Source organism: Dermochelys coriacea, chromosome 1 (genome assembly GCF_009764565.3).
Source record: "Dermochelys coriacea isolate rDerCor1 chromosome 1, rDerCor1.pri.v4, whole genome shotgun sequence".
NCBI lineage: Eukaryota > Metazoa > Chordata > Testudines > Dermochelyidae > Dermochelys > Dermochelys coriacea.
In genome coordinates, this window is record NC_050068.2 from 256,140,764 (window position 1) to 256,162,574 (window position 21,811).

General features: G+C 43.1%; 1 protein-coding gene across 3 annotated transcripts in view; it reads right to left on the reverse strand.

Annotated features, from left to right (window-relative positions):
• Positions 1-21,373, reverse strand: part of LARGE1 (LARGE xylosyl- and glucuronyltransferase 1) — a 371,084-nt gene extending 349,711 nt beyond the window's left edge. Inside the window, exons 1-2 of one of the 3 annotated variants that reach the window (XM_043519928.1) lie at positions 20,786-20,899; positions 12,224-12,357 (exon numbers count right to left, since the gene is read on the reverse strand). In XM_043519928.1, the coding sequence (XP_043375863.1) occupies positions 12,224-12,229 (6 nt within the window). In that variant the 5' untranslated portion in view covers positions 12,230-12,357; positions 20,786-20,899. Of the gene's footprint in view, positions 1-12,223; positions 12,358-20,785 lie in introns of all 3 variants that reach the window. The other 2 variants (XM_038396618.2, XM_043519916.1) reach the window with 2 other exon arrangements.
• Positions 21,374-21,811: the final 438 nt, after the last annotated feature.

The window sequence follows — 21,811 nt, forward strand, 5'->3', positions numbered from 1 at the left end:
TGCATCTCAAAGGGAGCAGTGACTCTCTAAAGTAGTCCCCATTGTTTAAATATAAATGCTCCGCAGGGGGTGTAACAACTCCCCAATCTGGTCCAAAATGCACACTAGGGTTGATAAGAAAGTCCAAATTTACTTAGACTATGTCTACACTACTCAGCTTCCGAGCCCATTCCACTAAAAGGTGTGCATGGTAGCCGCTGTTTGTTGGCTCTCCTGCTAACAAAAAACTTCCACCCCCGAGTGGTGTTAGCATTGTTGACAGGAAAGTGCTCCTGTCGACAAAGCACTGTTCACACCGGTGCTTGTCATCGGCAAAACTTCTGTGTTTCGGGGGGGGGGGGGGGGGGGGAGGGGGTGAAACCTCTGAAAGACAAAAGTTTTGTCATTCAGTTGCCAGTGTAGACATAGCCTTAGGATCTTAACCATGGTCTCTAAAGGAAATAAAGTATTACACTGAGCCCCAAAAGCAAACTTTTAGAAGGTTTCACCAAATTGTCATTAAATTAGTGCATGCCTCTCAACCTCTTTTTTATAAACTACAGACAACACAACAAACAAGATCTCCCTGATCTCGAAGAACAGTTTTCAGAAGATATTGTGAAATAAAATTAAAAAAAATGAAGTAACCATCTTTTTTGTTTTTATCAGAAATGCTGCTTCTAATCTAGAGATTATAAACCACTGTTGTAAGAACTAGCATATTAAACTAACTGTTTAGTGTTTAAAACGGGGGAAATCTGATTGCTAAAGTAGTATTTTCTGAATAGTAAACAGGAAGGAAATGGTTTTAAATCTCCAGCATTAGAGTTCTGCTTCAAATTAAAGAATTTTTCAGAAAGATTGTTGCCAACTCTAGCATTGCTGCGTGGTAATTAAGATATTTCATTTAAAGTACAACTTGCACATTTGCACACACTGTGATGTGCTTCTCACTATGTGAAATTTATGAACACTGAATTCAAGTATATAGGTACTCTGTGTTAATCAGATTTATTACGACAATGCCTAAGAACCAATTTGTCTTGTGAGATAAGTAACCCTTTCTCAGGACAACCACCAAGAAAACTCACAGCTGAATTAAAAATAATAAATAAAATAAAAACACACAATTCTTATTAAAGGATGGCTCTTGAGAGGCAATTAGCGCCACTGACCACACAAAGTTACTTATCCTAAAAACCTTTCAGGATCAGACACTAAGGGCTTATCTACACTGCCGCTTTACAGCACTGCAACTTTCTCACCTCAAGGGTGTGAAAAAACACACCCCTGAGTACAGCAAGTTTCAGCACAGTAAAGTGCTAGTGAAGACAGTGCACCATGGCTGGGAGCCGCGCTCCCAGCGCTGATAGCTACATCCCTTGTGGAGGTGGATTTTTTTTTTAAAAGAGCGCTGGGAGAGCTCTCTCCTAGTGCTCTGCCGCAACTACACAAGCCACGTTAAAGTACTGCCGCAGCAGCATTTCAACGTTGCCAGTGTAGACCAGCCCTAAAGTTCTGATCCAAAGCCCAAGTCAATGAGAGAGAGTCTTACCACTGATTCCCATAGGCCCTGAATTGGGCCCTCGTGCCCTGGACTATACCTGAGATAATGTTACAAATTGTTATATTTCTACAAAGTTGGCCCTGTGTCAGGTTTTACTGATCCTCTATCAAGGACAGTTCATCAGGCTTGGAATAAAAATCAGCCTTTTGTCCATGTCATATTCTATACTCAATTATGGAGCAAATTTTTCTAACCAACACTGAGTTGGTTCTTGATTTATATTACATGCAGAGTATGGGACAATACGCCAGTGTTTTATTCAGAACCTTGTCTCTTCGTCTTCCTGTCTGTAGTCTTAAAGGATTATATTTGTACACAAACTCAGCCAAGCTAGGAAGAAGATTCTCTGCTTTTTGGAATCCTCAGCATTTTCTGATGCAAAACTATAAGAATGACAGAGAATCTCAATTCTTAGTCAGCTGGTCTCATGCAGATATGGAGAGGGAGGGAGGAAAAAACAAAGCTGTAGGCATGAGAGAAGCTTGGACCTTCACAGCTGCTGTCTGAGACATGTTAACACACACCACTCACACTAGATGGTCTGCATAGAATATTCAAGATATAAAAAGTAATCTCAGGATTCACTTCCAAGCCAGCCTTTGTGGAGCAAGATTCCAGAATACAGATGCTCATCTGCATCAGAAAGCTATTCCTGAGCCACAGATTGCAATGACACTTCACATGTCTACATTTGTGCTTTGCCAGAAAAACAAACAGGCCAAACACACTTAAAATCATCATAATCCCATTGTTCCCCACCAAGTACAAACCTTACAGGAACCTCTTTAATCAAAAATACTCTCAAATGAAAACCATCATAACACTTATCTAAAGCATTTAATCTTCAAAGCACTTTACTAACATTAATTAAAATGCCATGGTAAAAAGATTGCCATTTTTAGGGAAGGATTCAAGTGGAAGAAAAGGTAGATCTTGGTAGTAAACCGGATTACTGCACTACTGTTGTTTCACTTTGGAGACTTGGGTTTTATTCCCACTCTTCGGACTCCAGTGGAAATGAGTTCTGCTCAAGACAGAGTGTATTAAAATAGCAGAGAATACTACAGTATATGTTGTTATTAAGGGGCACTGGCTCAAACCCTGGCTTGCATAACACCCTTGTCACATTAAAAGCACAGGTTAAAGCACAGCAATCAGTCCCATTTTCGTGAGTGGAAAAATGTAATCAGAAATGTTAAAGAAAAATAGGCAAATTTCATTCATACATTTTAAATTCCATCCCCCTGCAATGCTATGTATAGGAAAGGTAACCATTATGTCACTGTTACCACTGTTACCATAAATCTTATGCAGTGTGTGTCATGCAAGGTGTCAATAGAAAAGTTATGATTTGCTAAATATGATTATCCTGTTTATACGCATGTACCATCTTTGTATCTGAAGGCTACGTACTTGGATCTTACACATGTATTGTATTCCTGTGCGACACCCACCATACAGAATTTACATTAAGGCTAGACAGCTATATGTTGATGCCCATTAAGGATTCTCCAATCTCATAATGGACCACTGAAGAAACTCATCCAATCCAGATAGCTCTTCCTGAGGATGCCTCAGGAAGCGTGGGGCCTTTGGCCACCTCCTGTGAGTCAGCAGACCATGTAAGGACATGTGATATGCTCATGTGACCTTGGACTCATCTTGGGCCAGTAACTTTACACAAACAGGGGCTGTGGGATTTGTTTGAGACTGTAAAATTCCATGCACATGGCAGAGGATATAAAAGATCCCTGAAACATCTCCATTTTGTCTTCATTTCTTGCTTCATTTGTCTGGACTGGATTTCCAATAAGGAAGCTTTGAACAAGGGCTGATGACCCCTAATCTGTTTGAGTGATTCCAGAGAGAGTTTTGCAAATCAGCAGTTTATTCCATCTCTGCTACAAACCCAATATAAGGACTTTGCAATCACTTATATGTGTATGATTCCTTAACCACTCTTTTCTTTATTAAATCTTTAGCAAGTTTACTAAGGATTGGCTGACAGTGTGATATTTGGGTAAGATCTGAGACTCATACTGACCTGGGGATGTGTGTCTGGTCCTTTGGGATTAGAAAGAACCTCACACATGGTGAAATGGGTTTTCAATAACCCCGCACTATATTAGATTTGGTTGTCTGGATGGAAGCCAATGGCTGGAATGCCTAGAGGGGATTGTGTTCCCTTCTAGTTAACCAGCGGGGTGTTGCGGAAGCACTTCTATTACTGGTTTGGCAAACTTAATTAATTATAGAGGAAACCACTAGTTACTGGGGATTGGCTGCCCTATTTCTTGCAGACTGCCCTGAGTGTGGCATTTTCAGTGTGGTCCACCCCAGGTATCTGGTCAAACCCCATTCCCTCTATAATAAGTAAACCTTTAACATCAGTAATCTGTTCAGAATGAAGGACCATTTCCTTTGCCATCCCTCCCTACCTTAAGAATTTCTAAAAGCACCCATCACTGGTAGCATCAAGGCATTAGATACAAAATTGTGATTTGCATAAGTTTGTCCATTACATGACCTCCTAGATTTCAACTGTTTTCTTTATCCGTTGCTCATTAGCCACACTGCAAAAGAATGCATCATGCAGCATGCTGTCAAGTGGGCCAGCTTCAGGCTCATCATGGGCTCTGGTAATACAGTAGTTCTATGCTGGGGATCCTCCATGAAGAGCTCTCTGCCCCCAGAAGTTTCACCCTATTCTCCATAGGCCAAATATCATAGCTGAGATCAGTTTTGTTCATGGGCCACAGATGGAGAGACAGTCTCTAAGAGCAAGATTCTGCCATCCTTATAGTGGCTAGTACTTCACTCCATGACAAACTGCACTGATTTCAGTAAGACTACTTACAGAGGAAGCTACTACTAAGCATAAGCAGTGGCAGAAACTGATGCTAAGGCAAGATATTTAAGATCCAGACAATTAAGGGGCTGCTCCAAAGCCCATTGAAATCAGTGTAATTATTCTCATTGACTTCAATGGGCTTTGGATCAAGCAGTGACACTGAGTAAAATGATCAGGAACTTGAATTAGATCCAGATAGGAACTGGAAGCCAGTGGAGCATGAGGAGCACTGGCATGATGAACTCACTTTGATTTGTATATCTTAGAAAGCACATTGTTTGCACTAGCTAGAACTTTCATAGTCATCCCCAGGCAGAAAGAGCTGCAATCAGTGACAAATTCATGAATCACAGTGGGTAAGTCTACATCACAGAGGAATGACTAGCTGAAGATGGAAGAAAGTATTTCCTTGTACTGTGACAATCTGCTTATTTAGGAACAGCAGTGAGTCTAATAAGAACCTCAGGCTATGCACTACCATGAAAATAAGAGAATGGATTCTCTCTGCAATGGCTGAAGTCAGCGTCATAACCAGCTCCTCTAAGTGTTTCTCTCTTCCTATCAACATTATCTGTGTCTTGCCGGAATACTACTCTTCTGTTCACGGCTTAGATTTTCACCAGCAAGTTATAGCTGCATTCCTGATTTAAAAGAGATATTATGGACCCAGTCCTCAGTGATCAGAGAGTTATATGATTAATTTAGATACTGTATGCATGCATCATACAGCTGATGGGAAGGGGGGGGGGGGACAGAAAAACACAAGGGAACCTGGATTGCCAGCCATATGGGAAGGTTGACTCAACACCTGCCATGTTACATTCATTTGACTTGCATAAATTACCACCACTGGCCAGATGCAGTGGGAACTGTCTTCATCCTGCAAAACTAGCTTTTTGACCAATTTATTCTAAGATTATATTTTAGTATTTTCAAGAAAAATATAAAGTTAATACAAATAAATACATGGTTAAACCTACTACGCAGTCTGCTATTGTGTCATCATCTGCCAATGGATCACAATGCCGGATCTTGGCCTTAATTACTATTCTACAACATTTAAGAAATCTACCATTACATAAATTAGTGTTATATAAATGACTTAAGATCAAAATGACAATAAAATCACAACTGACAAAAATAAAATAAAACAAACAGTACAGATATCACTTTGAACCACCTCAATACACTTCTACCTCAGCAAACTGTAAGCGCCTCTAATCCGGAGCTATTTCTTCCTATGTTTATGAGGAAAAATTAAAAAGACCGGGACTTTTCAGCTTGGAAAAGAGACGACTAAGGGGTAATATGATAGATCTATAAAATCATAACTGATGTGGAGAGAGTAAATAAGGAAATGTTATTTACTCCTTCTGATAATACAAGAACTAGGAGTCACCAAATGAAATTAATAGGCAGCAAGTTTAAAACCTACAAAAGGAAGTATTTTTTCACACAATGCACAGTCAACCTGTGGAACTGTAAATGGGTAAATGGGACAAAATACAACATGGTTTTACAAAAGGTAGATCGTGCCAAACCAACCTAATCTCCTTTTTTGAAAAAGTAACAGATTTTTTAGATAAAGGAAATGCAGTGGATCTAATTTACCTAGATTTCAGTAAGGCATTTGATACCATGCCACATGGGGAATTATTAGTTAAATTGGAGAAGAAGGGGATCAATATGAACATCAAAAGGATAAGGAATTGGTTAAAGGGGAGACTGCAACGGGTCCTACTGAAAGGCGAACTGTCAGGTTGGAGGGGGTTACCAGTGGAGTTCCTCAGGGATCGGTTTTGGGACCAATCTTATTTAATCTTTTTATTACTGACCTTGGCACAAAAAATGGGAGTGTGCTAATAAAGTTTGCAGATGATACAAAGCTGGGAGGTATTGCCAATTCGGAGAAGGATCGGGATATTATACAGGAGGATCTGGAAGACCTTGTAAACTGGAGTAATAGTAATAGGATGAAATTTAATAGTGAGAAGTGTAAGGTTATGCATTTAGGGATTAATAACAAGAATTTGAGTTATAAGTTGGGGATGCATCAATTAGAAGTAACGGAAGAGGAGAAGGACCTTGGAGTATTGGTTGATCATAGGATGACTATGAGCTGCCAATGTGATATGGCTGTGAAAAAAGCTAAATGCGGTTTTGGGAGGCATCAGGAGAGGCATTTCCAGTAGGGATACGGAGGTTTTAGTACCGTTATACAAGGCACTGGTGAGACCTCACCTAGAATACTGTGTGCAGTTCTGGTCTCCCATGTTTAAAAAGGATGAATTCAAACTGGAGCAGGTACAGAGAAGGGCTACTAGGATGATCCGAGGAATGGAAAACTTGTCTTATGAAAGGAGACTTAAGGAGCTTGGCTTGTTTAGCCTAACCAAAAGAAGGTTGAGGGGAGATATGATTGCTCTCTATAAATATATCAGAGGGATAAATATAGGAGAGGGAGAGGAATTATTTCAGCTCAGCACCAATGTGGACACAAGAACAAATGGGTATAAACTGGCCACCAGGAAGTTTAGACTTGAAATCAGACGAAGGTTTTTAACCATCAGAGGAGTGAAGTTTTGGAATAACCTTCCAAGGGAAGCAGTGGGGGCAAAAGATCTATCTGGTTTTAAGATTCTACTCGATAAGTTTATGGAGGAGATGGTATGATGGGATAATGGGATTTTGGTAAGTAATTGATCTTTAAATATTCAGGATAAATAGGCCAAATCCCCTGAGATGGGATATTAGATGGATGGGATCTGATTTACTATAGAAAATTCTTTCCTGGGTATCTGGCTGGTGAATATTGCCCATATGCTCAGGGTTTAGCCGATTGCCATATTTGGGGTCGGGAAGGAATTTTCCTCCAGGGCAGATTGGAGAGGCCCTGGAGGTTTTTTGCCTTCCTCTGTAGCATGCGGCATGGTTGACTTGAGGGAGGCTTCTCTGCTCCTTGAAGTCTTTGATCCATGATTTAAGGACTTCAATAGCTCAGACATGGGTGAGGTTTTTCATAGGAGTGGGTGGGTGAGATTCTGTGGCCTGCGCTGTGCAGGAGGTTGGACTAGATGATCAGAATGGTCCCTTCTGACCTTAGTGTCTATGAATCTATGAACTGCTTGTCAGAGGATGTTGTAAAGGCCAAGACCACAACAGGGTTCAAAAAAGAACTAGATAAGTTCAGGGAGGATAGATCCATCAATGGCTATTAGCCAGGATAGACAGGGCTGCTTTCCCTAGCCTCTGTTTGCCAGAAGCTGGGAATGGGAGACAGGAGATGGATCACCTGTTCTGTTCATTCCCTCTGGGGCACCGGGCATCAGCCACTGTCGGAAGACTGGATACTGGGCTAGATGGACCTTTGGTCTGACCCAGTTCGGCTGTTCCTACGTTCTTATGTATGTACTGTGCCAAGCACACTAGGACTCGTCTCTCAGTTGCGGCCTCTAGGTGCCACTGTAACACAAATAAATGAAGAACCACTTACTACAGTGACATTTGCAACTTCATTGTTTCAACCGGAAAAAAGTCAAAATGTTTTTTCCAAATCATGTAACATTTGGACAGTCAGCCTATAACTTGAAGGCTCAGGGCCCGGTTATCTGCCACTGTCAAGTTGACAAGACCAAATGTGGGACAGACCCAAAATAAGGATTGCAACAACAACAACAAAAATTTAAAAATTACCCATGCTAGAAACTTAAAGTGCTCCGGCATTGATTCCTTTCATGTCAGGGACTCTCTGTAGCCTCAGGATTCTTTATTTCTGACATAAATAGTTTTCTACAACAACAGTGAGGGGGGAAACCAAACTTGCACGGAATGTAGGAAACCTTAGGACTAAAACGAGTGACATCACTCAAAATGAGGGACATTTGAGAGGTTTGTTCTCTCAGGCTTTGCACCTTAGAAAGTTATTTACTCCAGTGCCAAGAGAGTTTAAAATGCTACCACTAATGAGAATGGAGAATTCCAACCTGGAAGCATTTTACATTTTCTAGCATAGATATAAACAACTCATTGGAGACTCAGGCCCCCAATGTTCATTTATAGAGACTTCTGCCATATCTCTATACCAGCTTCTCATTGCCTATGCCAACTTAGTTCTCCAGTTTCTTAAACTAGACTATGTTGACAACGAATTTTAAGTTACAACTTTAAATGAGCAAGGAAATATTTTTCTCCAAGCACTTTAAATATTTTATTTCCTTTCAGATATTTAAAAGGTAAGAACAGTACCTTATTCTTTTGGCATTTTCATTATCTTGGAAGCAGAGTAGATCATACACTTTAAAAAACAGCACAAATAATTAAACAAACCCTTTTTTACTACTGGTTTACTTTTTGCTCTTTTATTACTGCTCTTACTTTTATTACTGCTAATATTTAGTCCTGCCATGAGAGAAGGGAACTGGATTAGATGACCTCTTGAGGTTCTTTCCAGTCATATGATTCTATGATTATTTAATATTTGGTATTGCAGTAGCACCCAAAGGGATCAATCAGATTGGGCTCCATTTTATTATCTTCTGTCTACTAGATTTTGTAACAGTCCCTGCTCCCTAAAAACTCCTTTTGCACAGGAAACCACCCTGGTCAATTTCAGTTTCTCATGCACTAGTACAGAGGTGGGCAAACTACTGCCCACAGGACCGTCCTGCCTGGCCCTTGAGCTCCTGGCCAGGGAGGCTAGTGCCCAGCCCCTCCCCTGCTGTCCCCCCTCCCGCGCAGCTACACCGCCGCACAGGCAGCATGGCTTGCACCCCCACCTCCCAGGCTTTCCAATAAGCCAGTCCTGCTGCTCTGAGCAGCATGGTAAGGGGGCGGGGGAATTAGATAAGGGCCAAGAGATCCCGGGGGGCAGTCAGGGGACGGGGAGCAGTTGGACGGGGTGGAAGTTCGGGGGGGAGGTCAGGGGATGGGGGGTGGATAGGGAGTGGGGTCCCAGGGGCCTGTCAGGGGGTGGGGGTGTGGATGGGGTCGGGACAATCAGGGGACAGGGAGCTGGGGGGGGTTGGGGTCTCCAGGGGGTGGTCAGGGGTCAAGGAGCAGGGGGAGTTGGATGGGTCGGGAGTTCTGAGGGGGGCAGTCAGGGGGGAGGAAGTGGGAGGGGGCAGATAGGGCCAGAGGCCAAGCTGTTTGGGGAGATACAGCCTTCCCTACCAGGCCCTCTATATAGTTTCGCACCTCAATGTGGCCCTCGAGCTATAAAGTTTGCCCACCCCTGCACTAGTAGCACAACGGTGTCATTTATGTTCCCCATGATTAAATAAAAACGTTAAAGTTTTTGCCTTCTCTTCCTGCTTCCCCCATTCTTCATTTATTATTTTTTTAAAATAAATTAAATATATATTGAACAACATGCAAAAATGAGACCTAAAGCCAGTAGATGCATAACAAGTCTGAAGTGCTGAAGTTAGACTAAGTAGTCATAAAAGATAACTGATGGAAAAAGAGTAAAATTTGTTTTGAAACACAACCTTTCTTCGTGAATGTATAATTTGGGGGTAGAAATCCATATCTTCAATCTGAAATGCTACAAGAGAAGGAAGGAACTCAAGACTACGCTCTATCAGTGACATTTCAACCTCTTCTTCCTGTTCTGTGCTCAACCTATTATACGATGCCCTGTGTATCTGGATCAGTCCTGTGGAATCACTGGTGGAAAGGTTTCATAGCTTCGCTGTATAGCTTTATGATTTTGTCCTTGTGTGTTTTTAGTTCTTTGTTGTTAATTAGATCACTGTTTTTCCACTGAGACTGTTACAGTAGTGTAATTAACTTGTAATCTCACATGACCCTCCAAAAATCCCCTTCCACTTGTTTTGGAAACTTTAGCGACTCTCTAGACTCCCTGCTTATGTAAATGAGTGCCGCGTTCTAATCTGTCTTCCTTGTGCTCAATGGAAATTTCAACATTCTTATGTTAGTTGGATGAAGTTGTTGAAACACGGAACTTGATCTTGCCCCCCACACCCAGCATCTTAAAGCAGTTAGAAAGACAGCTGATCTGGTTTCCTGGGGAGTCTGCATGTGAGGGAGAATTCTCTGATGACATAGGAGCCTCTGCCACTACTTATGGATCCCAAGACAGGGGGTGTGGCAGTGAGAAAGAGGGCCTGGCCTCTGTGTCTGAATATCCTGGCAACCCCCATCAACCACAATAGCCTTGGGCTGTTGTTGACAGCCAAAGTTTAGCACAGCAGACCTGAGGCGGCTCTACTTTACAAAAGGAACTAGTCAAGTGGCAGGTCAGCCCCAAGAGTGGGGAGTGTGGAGGGTGACTTAAAGCCACCTTCATTGTCTCCCTTCCTCCCTCATATTCCTGAGCTGTGTGGGTGATTGTGCATGAATTTTTTAAAAATTTGCATAAGATCCTTTAGGCCCATGTTAGATGTACATCTTTCTCAATTAAGTTAGAACTTTGAATGCCCAAACCTCAAAAGTTAAGGATGACTGCACGCAAGAAGTTGTTTTTTTTTTTTAATTTAAATTATGTATTTTTGCTGTCAGAGCAAATAGCAAAGATCTAATTATCATACTTTTCTCTGCATTTCCTCAGCAGCTTGGTGTAGAATCAATACCATTACGTAAGGAGGAATCTTTTCCTATATGAATTCTTAAAGCCATTATCAGATCATTTTTCATAAATGTCCGACAGTCTTGCCTTAGGGCTTGTCTATATGCCACGGCAATGTGCGCTAGAGAGGTGTGATTTCTAAAGCACATCAACATGCTGTACACTAACTGATCCATGTAGACCCTGCTGGTGCAAACTAAAAGTTCCTTAGTGTGTGTTAATATGCACGACAAACATGCATGAGAGAACTTTTAGTTCATGCCAGTAGGGTCTACATGGGCCAGTTAATGCACAATATGTTGGCGTGCTTTAGAAATCACATTCCTCTAGTGTGTATTGCTCAACCGTGTAGACAAGTGCTTAATGGCAATGCGAATTCTTTCAGTTTTTCCTGTAGCTTTTCCTCCTTATTTTTGTAGTACCTCGTAATATGCCTGTGAGTTTAAATCTTTCTGAAGGAGTACATCCAAAGCTAAGTGCTTCAACCATTTCTCTAAATTGATCATTTTGCGCAACACTGAAGGTGATGTCAGCATAAAAGAAGGTTTCAACTTTCTTATCAAGTTCAAGGATTTGCCTTTCATTTATTTTTATGGCATAATCATTGATTGATCTGTTATTTTGGGGTGGTTGCTGAAGATGAACACAGTCTGCTCCTGAATGAAACTGATGTTGAATAGCTGCCTGAAGAGCTACTGGAAGGTCTGGAACAGGGATTTAAATTATACTATTTCAATGATAATGATAGCATCAGAAGTTTCTTCCTAGCAGGATCCTCAAACTCATCATTGTTCCACTTTTCTACTTCAATTAAAAAAAAAAAAAAAGTATTTAATTCAATGGCACATTTGATCTTGAAGAATCCAAACAAGTGCAGAAAATCTAATTTTTTTGAGATGAGCACAAATCCTTGCTCTCTTTCTACTAAAAATGTGTGGAAATATCTTACATTTTATTGTAGAACAGCAGCAGTATTGCCAGCGCCAAGTATTTCAAAATTCATGAGTCAGGTTCCAAAAAATTATAAATGTTGGATCTGAATTTTTGGTTATTGAGCCTTTAGAGTTCATGTTTTTAACCTGCTCGCTATAACCCTGAGGTCTAGGAATTTTAAAAAAAAATAATAAAAGCTGAAATGTTCACATAACTACATGACTCCAAGAACTAGGGCTTAAAAAAAAAACCCACAGAAATACTGCAGGAGTTGGCAACACTAGAATGATCACTTTTCATTACTTACATCCATCCAATGACTTGTTTTCTCCCACTACCTTCAACTTCAGATATGTAGAGTCAGACAAATTCATACACTGATGTCTGGTAATTTCTTAATATTATTCATCCATGTGCAGTATTGATTAGCAGCAGTTTTTACTAAAATAGAATGAGAAACAGCTATCAAATGAATTCAGTAATGTGATGACTGAAAAAATGAGTCATAGCCAGCTTTATATAAAACCATCTTACTGAGCTTCCCTGTCCACCTTCCAGAAGTTTCTAGATTCTAACAAACCAAACTTCACATTACAAGTTCAAAACTCCACTCATGCCCCTCTCTTCCACATCCAATGACAGTTCATTCCTCCCATTAGACATGCCTCTCACTCCAATCACCAATGACTTTACCTATTCCTATCCCTCTCCAGGTTTCTAGACAGCTCCGTAACTTTCTTACTGCTTCCTAATGACCTAACAAGAGCCTTGATGTTCTCTGCATTTTGCTTTTAGCTTTTTAGAATAAAGTTTTCATTCACAGACTGAAATTACAGTAATATGTCTAGTGTTAAAAACATAACATGTGACATTCAACTAAATATTTCAATGACAGATTTCAACAATGAAAAACCACACACACACACACACACACACACACACCCCCCGTTTCTCTCCAAAAGTTCACTGCCAAAAATGTCCCTGATTTTCACAATCTTGTTTCAGGGTGAACACTGCTCAACAACACCCTTTCCCCCAAATATAACCCTCCTTAACTTTCAAAGTTTTCATTTTCATCAGTCTATAGAATCTAAAACTAATGGTATAAAATTGAAATGACTGTATTTTGAATATATAAGCACATTCTGGGATAAAGAAACAGTTAAGTTGCAACTGAAAGTGACAGAGCTTGAACATTCCGTTGGGAAGTGGTGAGTCATAAAACTTCTCTGGTTAGCAGAGGTGACAGAGTATCCTTGTTTGCAATTTATATGCTTTCATTTAAAAAATAAATTAAATTTCTAGCACCTATGATTGAAAAGATAGACTGATACCAGAACTGTAGGTCTGTAAATTCAGAAAGACAGTACTGTATCAGTACTGCTGCTCATGGCTTTTCCAAACAGTAGCAAAATGAAACTGATAGGACACTGGTTAGTTTCAGAGTTTTGCAAAACTGACCAGAGTCTTAATTGATGAAAGACTGGTTGGTTGATGCTTAGGAAAACTACAAGCAGGCAGGCACGGGAACTATTCACAAATAATAATACTTAACATAAAACCAATAAAGGGGAGAGGTGAGGGAATGGCAAGTAGTTTAGTTCCCTGCCCTCGGCAGAAGACTTAAGGCCTGTGGAGGGCTAGAGTAACATAGAAAATTCTCCCCCCGCCTTCTCTCACCCCCATTCTACAACAGCCAAGAGGCTTGGCAAAGGATAGAGTGGTGTAACCCACCTACTGCACCCAGTTAGAAGGCCAGAGGTGTGAAGAAAAAAAAGATTTCTTCTTTCCTTCCAAGAGCTAGAGAGGGACTTCAAGTTTATCAAAAGACCACTAGATTGAGATCACTAATGAAGATGGAGCTCCCGCAGCAGAGTCAGTGACAGCACTCTGATGGGAATCCCAACATCCTCCCTCTTCCCAGTGTGTACAGTTTGGAGGGATTGTGCATACTCCAAAAGCCTCCAAGAAAAGAAATGATATTGCATTTTAAAAAAATAATGGCAATGCAGCTAACAAGAGGGTCCCCAAATATAGCTAGTGATGGCTCATTAATATACAAGTTGTAATACACGCCTAGCTGTCTGGACAAAAAAAGGAAAAAAGGACCATTTGCTGCCCTTGATTCATATACACAACTCTCATTGACATCAATAGGAGCTCTACCTGCGAATGGAGATTAGCATATTTTACAAAGGCTTTGTAGTCAGGTTACAAGTCTCACCCCTCATTAGCCATCAGCTTTGCATACACCAGGCAAAAAGGGTTAGGTCACAAAAAGAGACAGTTCATATCAAGGCACAGAAAGGAATGCAGACACACTGAATGAAAATACACTTCATTAAGGATCCAATTCTGCCAAGCACAATGCAATGATTCCCACTGAAGTCAATGTGACTACTCCCTTGAATAAGAATTAGTCACATTAGTAAGAGTTTGGAGGACTATGCCTCAGTTTACCTTGTACAGGAATCCATCAGTTCAGTAACAAATGTACACAGATATACATATAAGCGTTCCTCTCTCCAAAATAATCCCTTTGGCAGAAATACTATATAGCCAACACAAAGCCTTACATTGGTCATTTTCCCCAGATCAGACACTAGTAGGAATTGATTACCTTAAGCTGCCTAAAGATATGGGTATATTCACCCAATGTCCAGCAGGCTTGTTTCCATCCATCTAAATGCAGTACCATTTAATAGCACAGTGATGATACAAGTCTACAGCCCTACAACAGACTATGACGATGAGCAAATTGAAGATTTTTTTTTACAATCAGCTCCAAGATATCATTGATATGGTACACAAGAAAGATATCCTGATTGTACAAGGAGATTGAAATGCTAAAGTGGGTACTCGCAAAAAGAAAAGGAGTACTTGTGGCACCTTAGAGACTAACAAATTTATTAGAGCATAAGCTTTCGTGAGCTACAGCTCACTTCATCGACTGACGCACAGGCAGATTGGCGAGATTATTGTGGCCCTTTCTGTAATGCCGTAACCAATGAGAGAGGATTGAGAATTTTGGAGTTTGCCAGCTATAACAACCTGGTTCTTGCAAACACATTAGGAGCACATAAAGCATCCAGACGATCAACATGGCATGCACCTGATGGTCTACATCAGCCAGATTGACTACATCATGGTGCAAAACCAATTTCTTTCTGGGATTAACAGAACTACAACAATGAGCTTCCCTGGTGCTGATATTGGAAGTGGTCACAACCTTGTGATGCTAAACTTTTGGCTGCGGCTAAGGAAAATCACCACGCCAAAGTTCCAGAACCAAGTTTGACTTAGAAAGACTCAGAGACCAAAACATTGTAGTCATTCCAAGCAATGATTGGTGGAAAATTTGCCCCACTGCTTTCTCTAGAGGAAGACGTCAAAACAATGACCAACAATTTCAATGTTACAATGAATGAGGCAGCAATGGACATCCTTCGGAAACACCACAAATGAAGTACTACAAATGTGTGATAAGAGAACTAAGACAGACAAGAACAGCACTGAGGGAACTGATAAATACAGAGCGATTGGAAGAAAGATCAAGAAAGGAACGAAGGTGGCCAAGGAGATCGGGATTGAAAAACAATGCTCTAAAATTGAAGAGTGTATCAATAATTACAATAGCAAATGAGCCTTCCAGGTTGTAAAAGTGCCGACGAAGGAAAGATGGACCAAAGCTAATGCAATTCATGACAAAGAAGGGAACCGTCTTACAGCGGAAAGGGACATCATCAATAGGTGGACAAACTACTGCTCTCATCTATACAACCACCAGACAAGTGGAGATCCTAGTGTCCCGGACAGCACAGATTCAACAGAAGAGGATGACTTTCCAATGCTGCGTGAAGAAGTGGAGACAGCTGTGAAATCACTCAAGAACAGAAAGGCTACAGGTATTGACAACATCCCAGCTAAACTGTTGAAATTCAGAGGAGAAATAGTAACAGATGGACTCACCAAGATCTGCAACAAGATCTGGCAGACTGGTGAGCGGCCATCCATGTGGACACAGTCACTAATCATCACGCTGCCAAAGAAAGGCAATCTGCAATTGTGTCAAAATTACCAGACCAGAAGCTTAATTAGCCATCCCAGCAAAGTGATGTTGAAAGTCATATTGAACGGACTGAAGTCACAAGAGGAGAATATCATTGCTGAAGAACAGGCTGCCTTTCGTGCTGGAAGAAGTACCACAGAACAGATTTTCAACCTTCACGTTCTATGTGAGAAGTACTTACAACACCAGCAGGACATCTTCCATGTCTTTGTTGACTTCAAGAAGGCGTTTGACAGAGTATGGCACGAAGCTCTCTGGGCAACCATGAAGAAGTACAATGTTAGTCATAAACTTATTCTTACCATTAAACAACCGTGTGCCAAGGCCAGCAGTGCAGTTCTCGTCAATGGCACCATAGGAGGGGGGTTTCGCACCGCTGTTGGAGTCTGGCAAGGCTGCCTTCTTTCACCCACACTGTTCAACATCTACTTGGAGCGCATAATGATTGATGCCCTAGAAGATCACATATGCACAGTAGGCACTGGGGGGCGAACAATCTCAAATCTTCAGATCGCTGATGACATTAACGGCCCAGCAGGCAGCGAAGATGAATTTGCCAACCTTGTGAAACAAACAATTAGATGAAAACTCTGCAAAATACGGCATGGAAATCAGTGCAGAGAAAACCAAGCTGACAAACAAACATGATAGAATCAGCTCATATATCGCTGTCAGTGGATAAGAGCTGGAGACAGGGAAACAGTTCAATATTTGGGGGCAATCATCACTGATGAAGGATCAAAGGCACAAATACTGGCAAGGACTGCACAAACAGCAACAGCGGTGGCAAAGTTAAAGCCAATTTGGAGGAATAAGAAAATCTCCCTGGAATTCAAATTGAAACTGCTGCACGCACTGATCATCTCCATTTTTCTGTACATGTGCGAGACAGAGACCCTATGGCAGAACTTGAACAGAAAATACAGGTAGTAGAGATGAGCTACTTCCATAAAATCCTGGGCATCTCCTATTTCGACCATATCACTAATGAAGAGGTCCACATCATCATCACCCAGTGCGCTGGGCCATATGAAGACCTCCTGACGAAGGAGAAGTGCAAGCTGAAGTGGTACGGCCATGTAACAAGATCATCTGGCCTATCCAAGATCATCCTCCAAGGGACAGTACAGGGGAAGAGAAGAAGAGATGGATTGACAACATAAAAGAGTGAACAGGAATGGACTTTGCAGAGACTCAAGCACTGAAACACAATCATCAGGGGTGGAGACAACTGGTTGATTGCTCATCAATGATGGTGCCCCAATGACCAATGTGGTTATGGGAGTGATGATGATATTCACCATTGCTCAGTCTATACTGTGGTTTATTAGGGACCATACCTGGACTTTCAGGTAAATTCAATAGCTGGCACAGGCTCTCTTTACTCTCCTTCCAGCAAACTTGGTGCAAATGCCTCCAAAAGAATAACTGTCCTGTTGTATAATCAAAACCAAATCCAACCTGTCTTGTGCAAATGGAGCACAGAGCTGCCATACGCATATTAGCTATTTTGTTAAATCTCTAACCACACACTTGTACCAAAATACATGCAAATTATGCTTCCTTCTTTAACTATCAGTTAAAGGGGGGTACTTACTAATGCACTACATCAGAAATGCAAAGCACAGCACAGACTCTGAGCATTAAATGTAGAGGGGACAGGGCACAGAAGGAAAGCTAACCTGTGCCACAGTGGGAGATTAAAAATACCAATCTAATTAGCCACCAGTGATTATGCAGCCATTGAGGAGTTTACACGCTTTGCAGGCCAGGGATTTTCCAATTTAGGATTTCTAGTCCCAGGGTGCCTGCGCAATGAGAATTTTTAAACCTGGATGTATCTATCTATATTTTTCAGTCTTCAAAAAAGTCTAGTTCATAAGGACATCTGCCCAACAGTGAATTTTTAACCTCATTTTTTCATTTTGGTATTGGCTAAAAGACTGGAGTAGAGTTCTTTATAAACTACACTTCAATAGCCTAGTTTCATTTGTAGCAGAAACCAGCATTTTTCTACTGGAGTTTAGTTTAAATATTTTTTCTGCTGTGAACTCACCACTTACATTTGCATATATTGATTTTCCTTTCAAGCGTAGGACCCTAATGGCATTAGTGAGAGAGGGTTGGGGGTCTTCATGTGTATTCGTTTGTATTACATTAATTTTTGTGCTTCCACCATTGGAGAAAGAAAAAGCTAGTCCCCCTAGTGTACTGCTGCAGTAGGATCTTGAAAAATGTGTGTAGCAATGCACTGACTAAACTGTATATCCACATGTAGTAACAAAACTAGCTCTTTTTTGTTTGTTTTTTTAAAGCAGAGGACACATAGGCACTTAAAGAATCTACAGTGAAACTAGGCAACCTTTCAATCCATTTATCAATTTTTCTGCTGTTCCTCTTTATGGGCAAATGCAATAATAAATATTGTACAAGAAAATTAATCTGTATCCAGAGGATTTCATTAAATAAAAAAAGTGTGGACCTGTTGGGAATTACCAACTCTTGTTTTAATACAGTATTTTGTTTCAGATTGTGTTCTAGCCCAATTCTTTCCCCTTTTCAATGCAATAATCCAAGGAGAGCTGCAATATTTAGGGATATCTAACTTTACTGGTATTTCTCTCAAAGCGCACACCTTTTGAGATCGGAAAGTAATGGCATTTAGCCCTAGAAAAACACTTTCCTCTAGCAATTTTAAATAGATGCTATACAAGCCAAGTTCTACATACGAAAGGTAAGATCAGTACAGAAATCATATAAGAACTGTTCAGACTCTTTTTCTGGTTCATTAGTTAATTCTCACCAATGTGAGAATGTGTGACTGAAAAATAAGGTTCCATTTGCTTTTTGGCAATAACCCACCGCGAAAATAGAAAAAGAAAGATGCTGCATTCGGGTGAAACTCCTAAGAAGTAAAGAAGATTGCTTGGCTTGATGCTGTAGCAGGGAGCGAACTTGCTTTCATACTAACCAAATCAGATGGTCTTGTGAGCATATAGCACAAAATAGGACTCTCTCCAAAAGTGCTTATAGAAGAGATTGTCAAACTTCAGATTACCTCCACAGAGGCAGCAAATTGCTATGTGTTCCCTAGGGAGTTCAGTTTAATGAATTAAATGACAATTCACAGACATGGGATAACAACAGAAATCTGTACAAGTGACACACCTAGCAGGGGGCTGTGTATGTGTGTGGGGATGCATCCACCCCCATTATCAGAATGTTCCAACCAAAAACAGTCATTTAGTCCTGAATTAACAAGCATGATAGAATCTGTTCCCACAAAGGGTTCCTGTTTTGCTAGATTGACTATCAGGAGTAAGTGACTATTTAATAAATGTAGATAGATAGAAGTTGTTTAACCCCTATTGATCCTCCAGAAGAAGTGAACAAGGCTGATAATGAACCACTTTTTTTTTTTAATTTAACTTAATTATATCAAACCAGCCAAAAAGATCTCTTTTTCAGGTGTTAAAGTGACCTTCCTGGACACAGGCATGTCTATTTTAAGCTATTTGATGGCACAGTAAAAAGACCTTGAATTATCTGCCTTGTCTAATACACTAAAGGCATGCTTCTCTCTCTCCCTCTCTCAGCCCCTACTTCCTATACAGTGAAATGCTGTATTGTGTGAGCCCCACTCAGTCTATCTGCTAGCCCCACAAACTGACGTCTACTGTGCAAAGTAGTTGAGATGTAGAAAGTTCTTACAGATACATACTGAGCTATGGAGAGACTGACATACAACAGAAACTCTTCCTACATAAAAAGAAAAGGAGTACTTGTGGCACCTTAGAGACTAACAAATGTATTAGAGCATAAGCTTTCGTGAGCTACAGCTCACTTCATCGGATGCATTTGGTGGAAAATACAGAGGGGAGATTGATATACACACACAGAGAACATGAAACAATGGGTTTATCATACACACTGTAAGGAGAGTGATCACTTAAGATAAGCCATCACCAGCAGCAGGGGGGGGAAGGAGGAAAACCTTTCATGGTGACAAGCAAGGTATCCTCCTTTCCCCCCCCCCCCCGTGTGTGTATATCAATCTCCCCTCCGTATTTCCCACCAAATGCATCCGATGAAGTGAGCTGTAGCTCACGAAAGCTTATGCTCTAATACATTTGTTAGTCTCTAAGGTGCCACAAGTCCTCCTTTTCTTTTTGCGAATGCAGACTAACACGGCTGCTACTCTGAAATCTTCCTACATAGAAGTTTTACTCAAAGCCCACCTGCAACACCCGTCCCCCCATCCCCACCCCAAAAAGTCTCTCACCTTTTTTCGCCAACTCCACTAGTGGGCTCCTGTGACTTTAAGGAAACCCCTCCGTGCCAACAGGCAGAAGCCCAACAGTACAATTGGCAACCGCCACCTTTCTGACTTTTACAAGTACCGGGCAAGACAAAGAGAAAGAGAGAGGAGAGGGGACAGCAAATGAAAACAGTCCCACCAGGAGTTGATGCAAGGAAACTCCTTGCTCGGGTCTTGGCCAGCGGACCTAAGCGCTCAGCCAGATAAGGGAACCTTTCTTCAGGCAAGGCGAAGGGAGGGGATCTGTGCCTGGAATGCGCTTCCCGAAAGGTTGGAGCATCTGGTCGGCCCCAGATCTGAGGGGGATTAAAGTCCAGGATCGACAACAAGAACCCCCGCCCCGCGCGCGCCTTTGTCTGTCACGCTCGCTGGAGACGGGGGCGGGAGAGGTGGTGAGACACCCCCGATTTCTTTCCATTTCTCTCCCCCTCCCCGTTTACAAATCTCTACCGCAGCAGCGGCGACCCAGCCCAGCCCCCTACCTTCTCGGCGCGGCTGCGGAGCAGCAGGAGGCTCCGGGCGGGATGGCTGCCGGGCTCTGGCCGCGCACCGCGGGACACAGGGGCGGGCAGGAAGCGGGCACAACCCCGGCTCCTGCCGCCAGCACAATGAAGCTTTTCCTCCTCTGTTGCGGGGAGGCAGGTCCCGTTCAGTCCCGGCAGCCCGGCGCCCCGGGGGGGTCTCTCCGGGCAAGGGAGGCGCCGGTTTCCCGGCTTTTCACGGGACGCGGGAGCAGCCCGGGGGGGGGTCCCGTCTCCCGCGGGATGCGGAGCCGACGGTTCCCTCCTCTCCTGCCTGCCCGGCTCTCTCTTCAGGGCCTGCCCGCTCGCTTCTCCATGCCGCCTTGGGATGCAGCCCGCCGCCCCCCTCGCCAGTCCCCGGCGGCGATGCGCGCTGTGCACAGGCCCTGCCCGGCGGCCAGCGGGACCCGGAGGCGGGGGCTCCGGTCCGGCCTCCTGCCCCCTCCCCGGGGCCTGCAGACACGCTCCGCGGGGAGAGGGCCTCCCAGGCCGGGGCGTCCCGGGAAGGTCACGGGCGGCGAGGAGCCGGGCTGGGAAGGCTGCTCCGGCGCCGCTGCCGCCCCGGCCTCAGCGGCTGCCGGGCGCGCCGCTCCGCCCGGGCTCGCTCGGCGCCCGCTCGCGCTGCCCGCCTGGGTCCCGCCGCTGCCCGGCTGCCGCCTCTCCGCGGGTCCGGGGCCAGGCTGCCCCCTCTGGCGGTGCGGCTCCCGGGGCCAGGCTGCCCGCCGCCGCCGCGCGCCCCGGGCTCAGCGGCAGCTGCAGAGACCGGGCGTCTGTGTCACGTCTGTGCCGCGGAGGGCTGAGAGCCGCCGGAGCCGGGGCGGGGCCAGCCCGCTGACACGCCGCCCAGTGACAGGCGGCGAGGGCCCAACCAGGAGCAGCCCCCTGCTGCAGAGTCCCGCCCCCTCCTCGGGAAGGGGGCGGCTGCAGCTGGCCTCGGGGAGCCCGGCGTTCGCACGCCCCCGGCCCCTTGCCCCGCGCAGGCGCTGG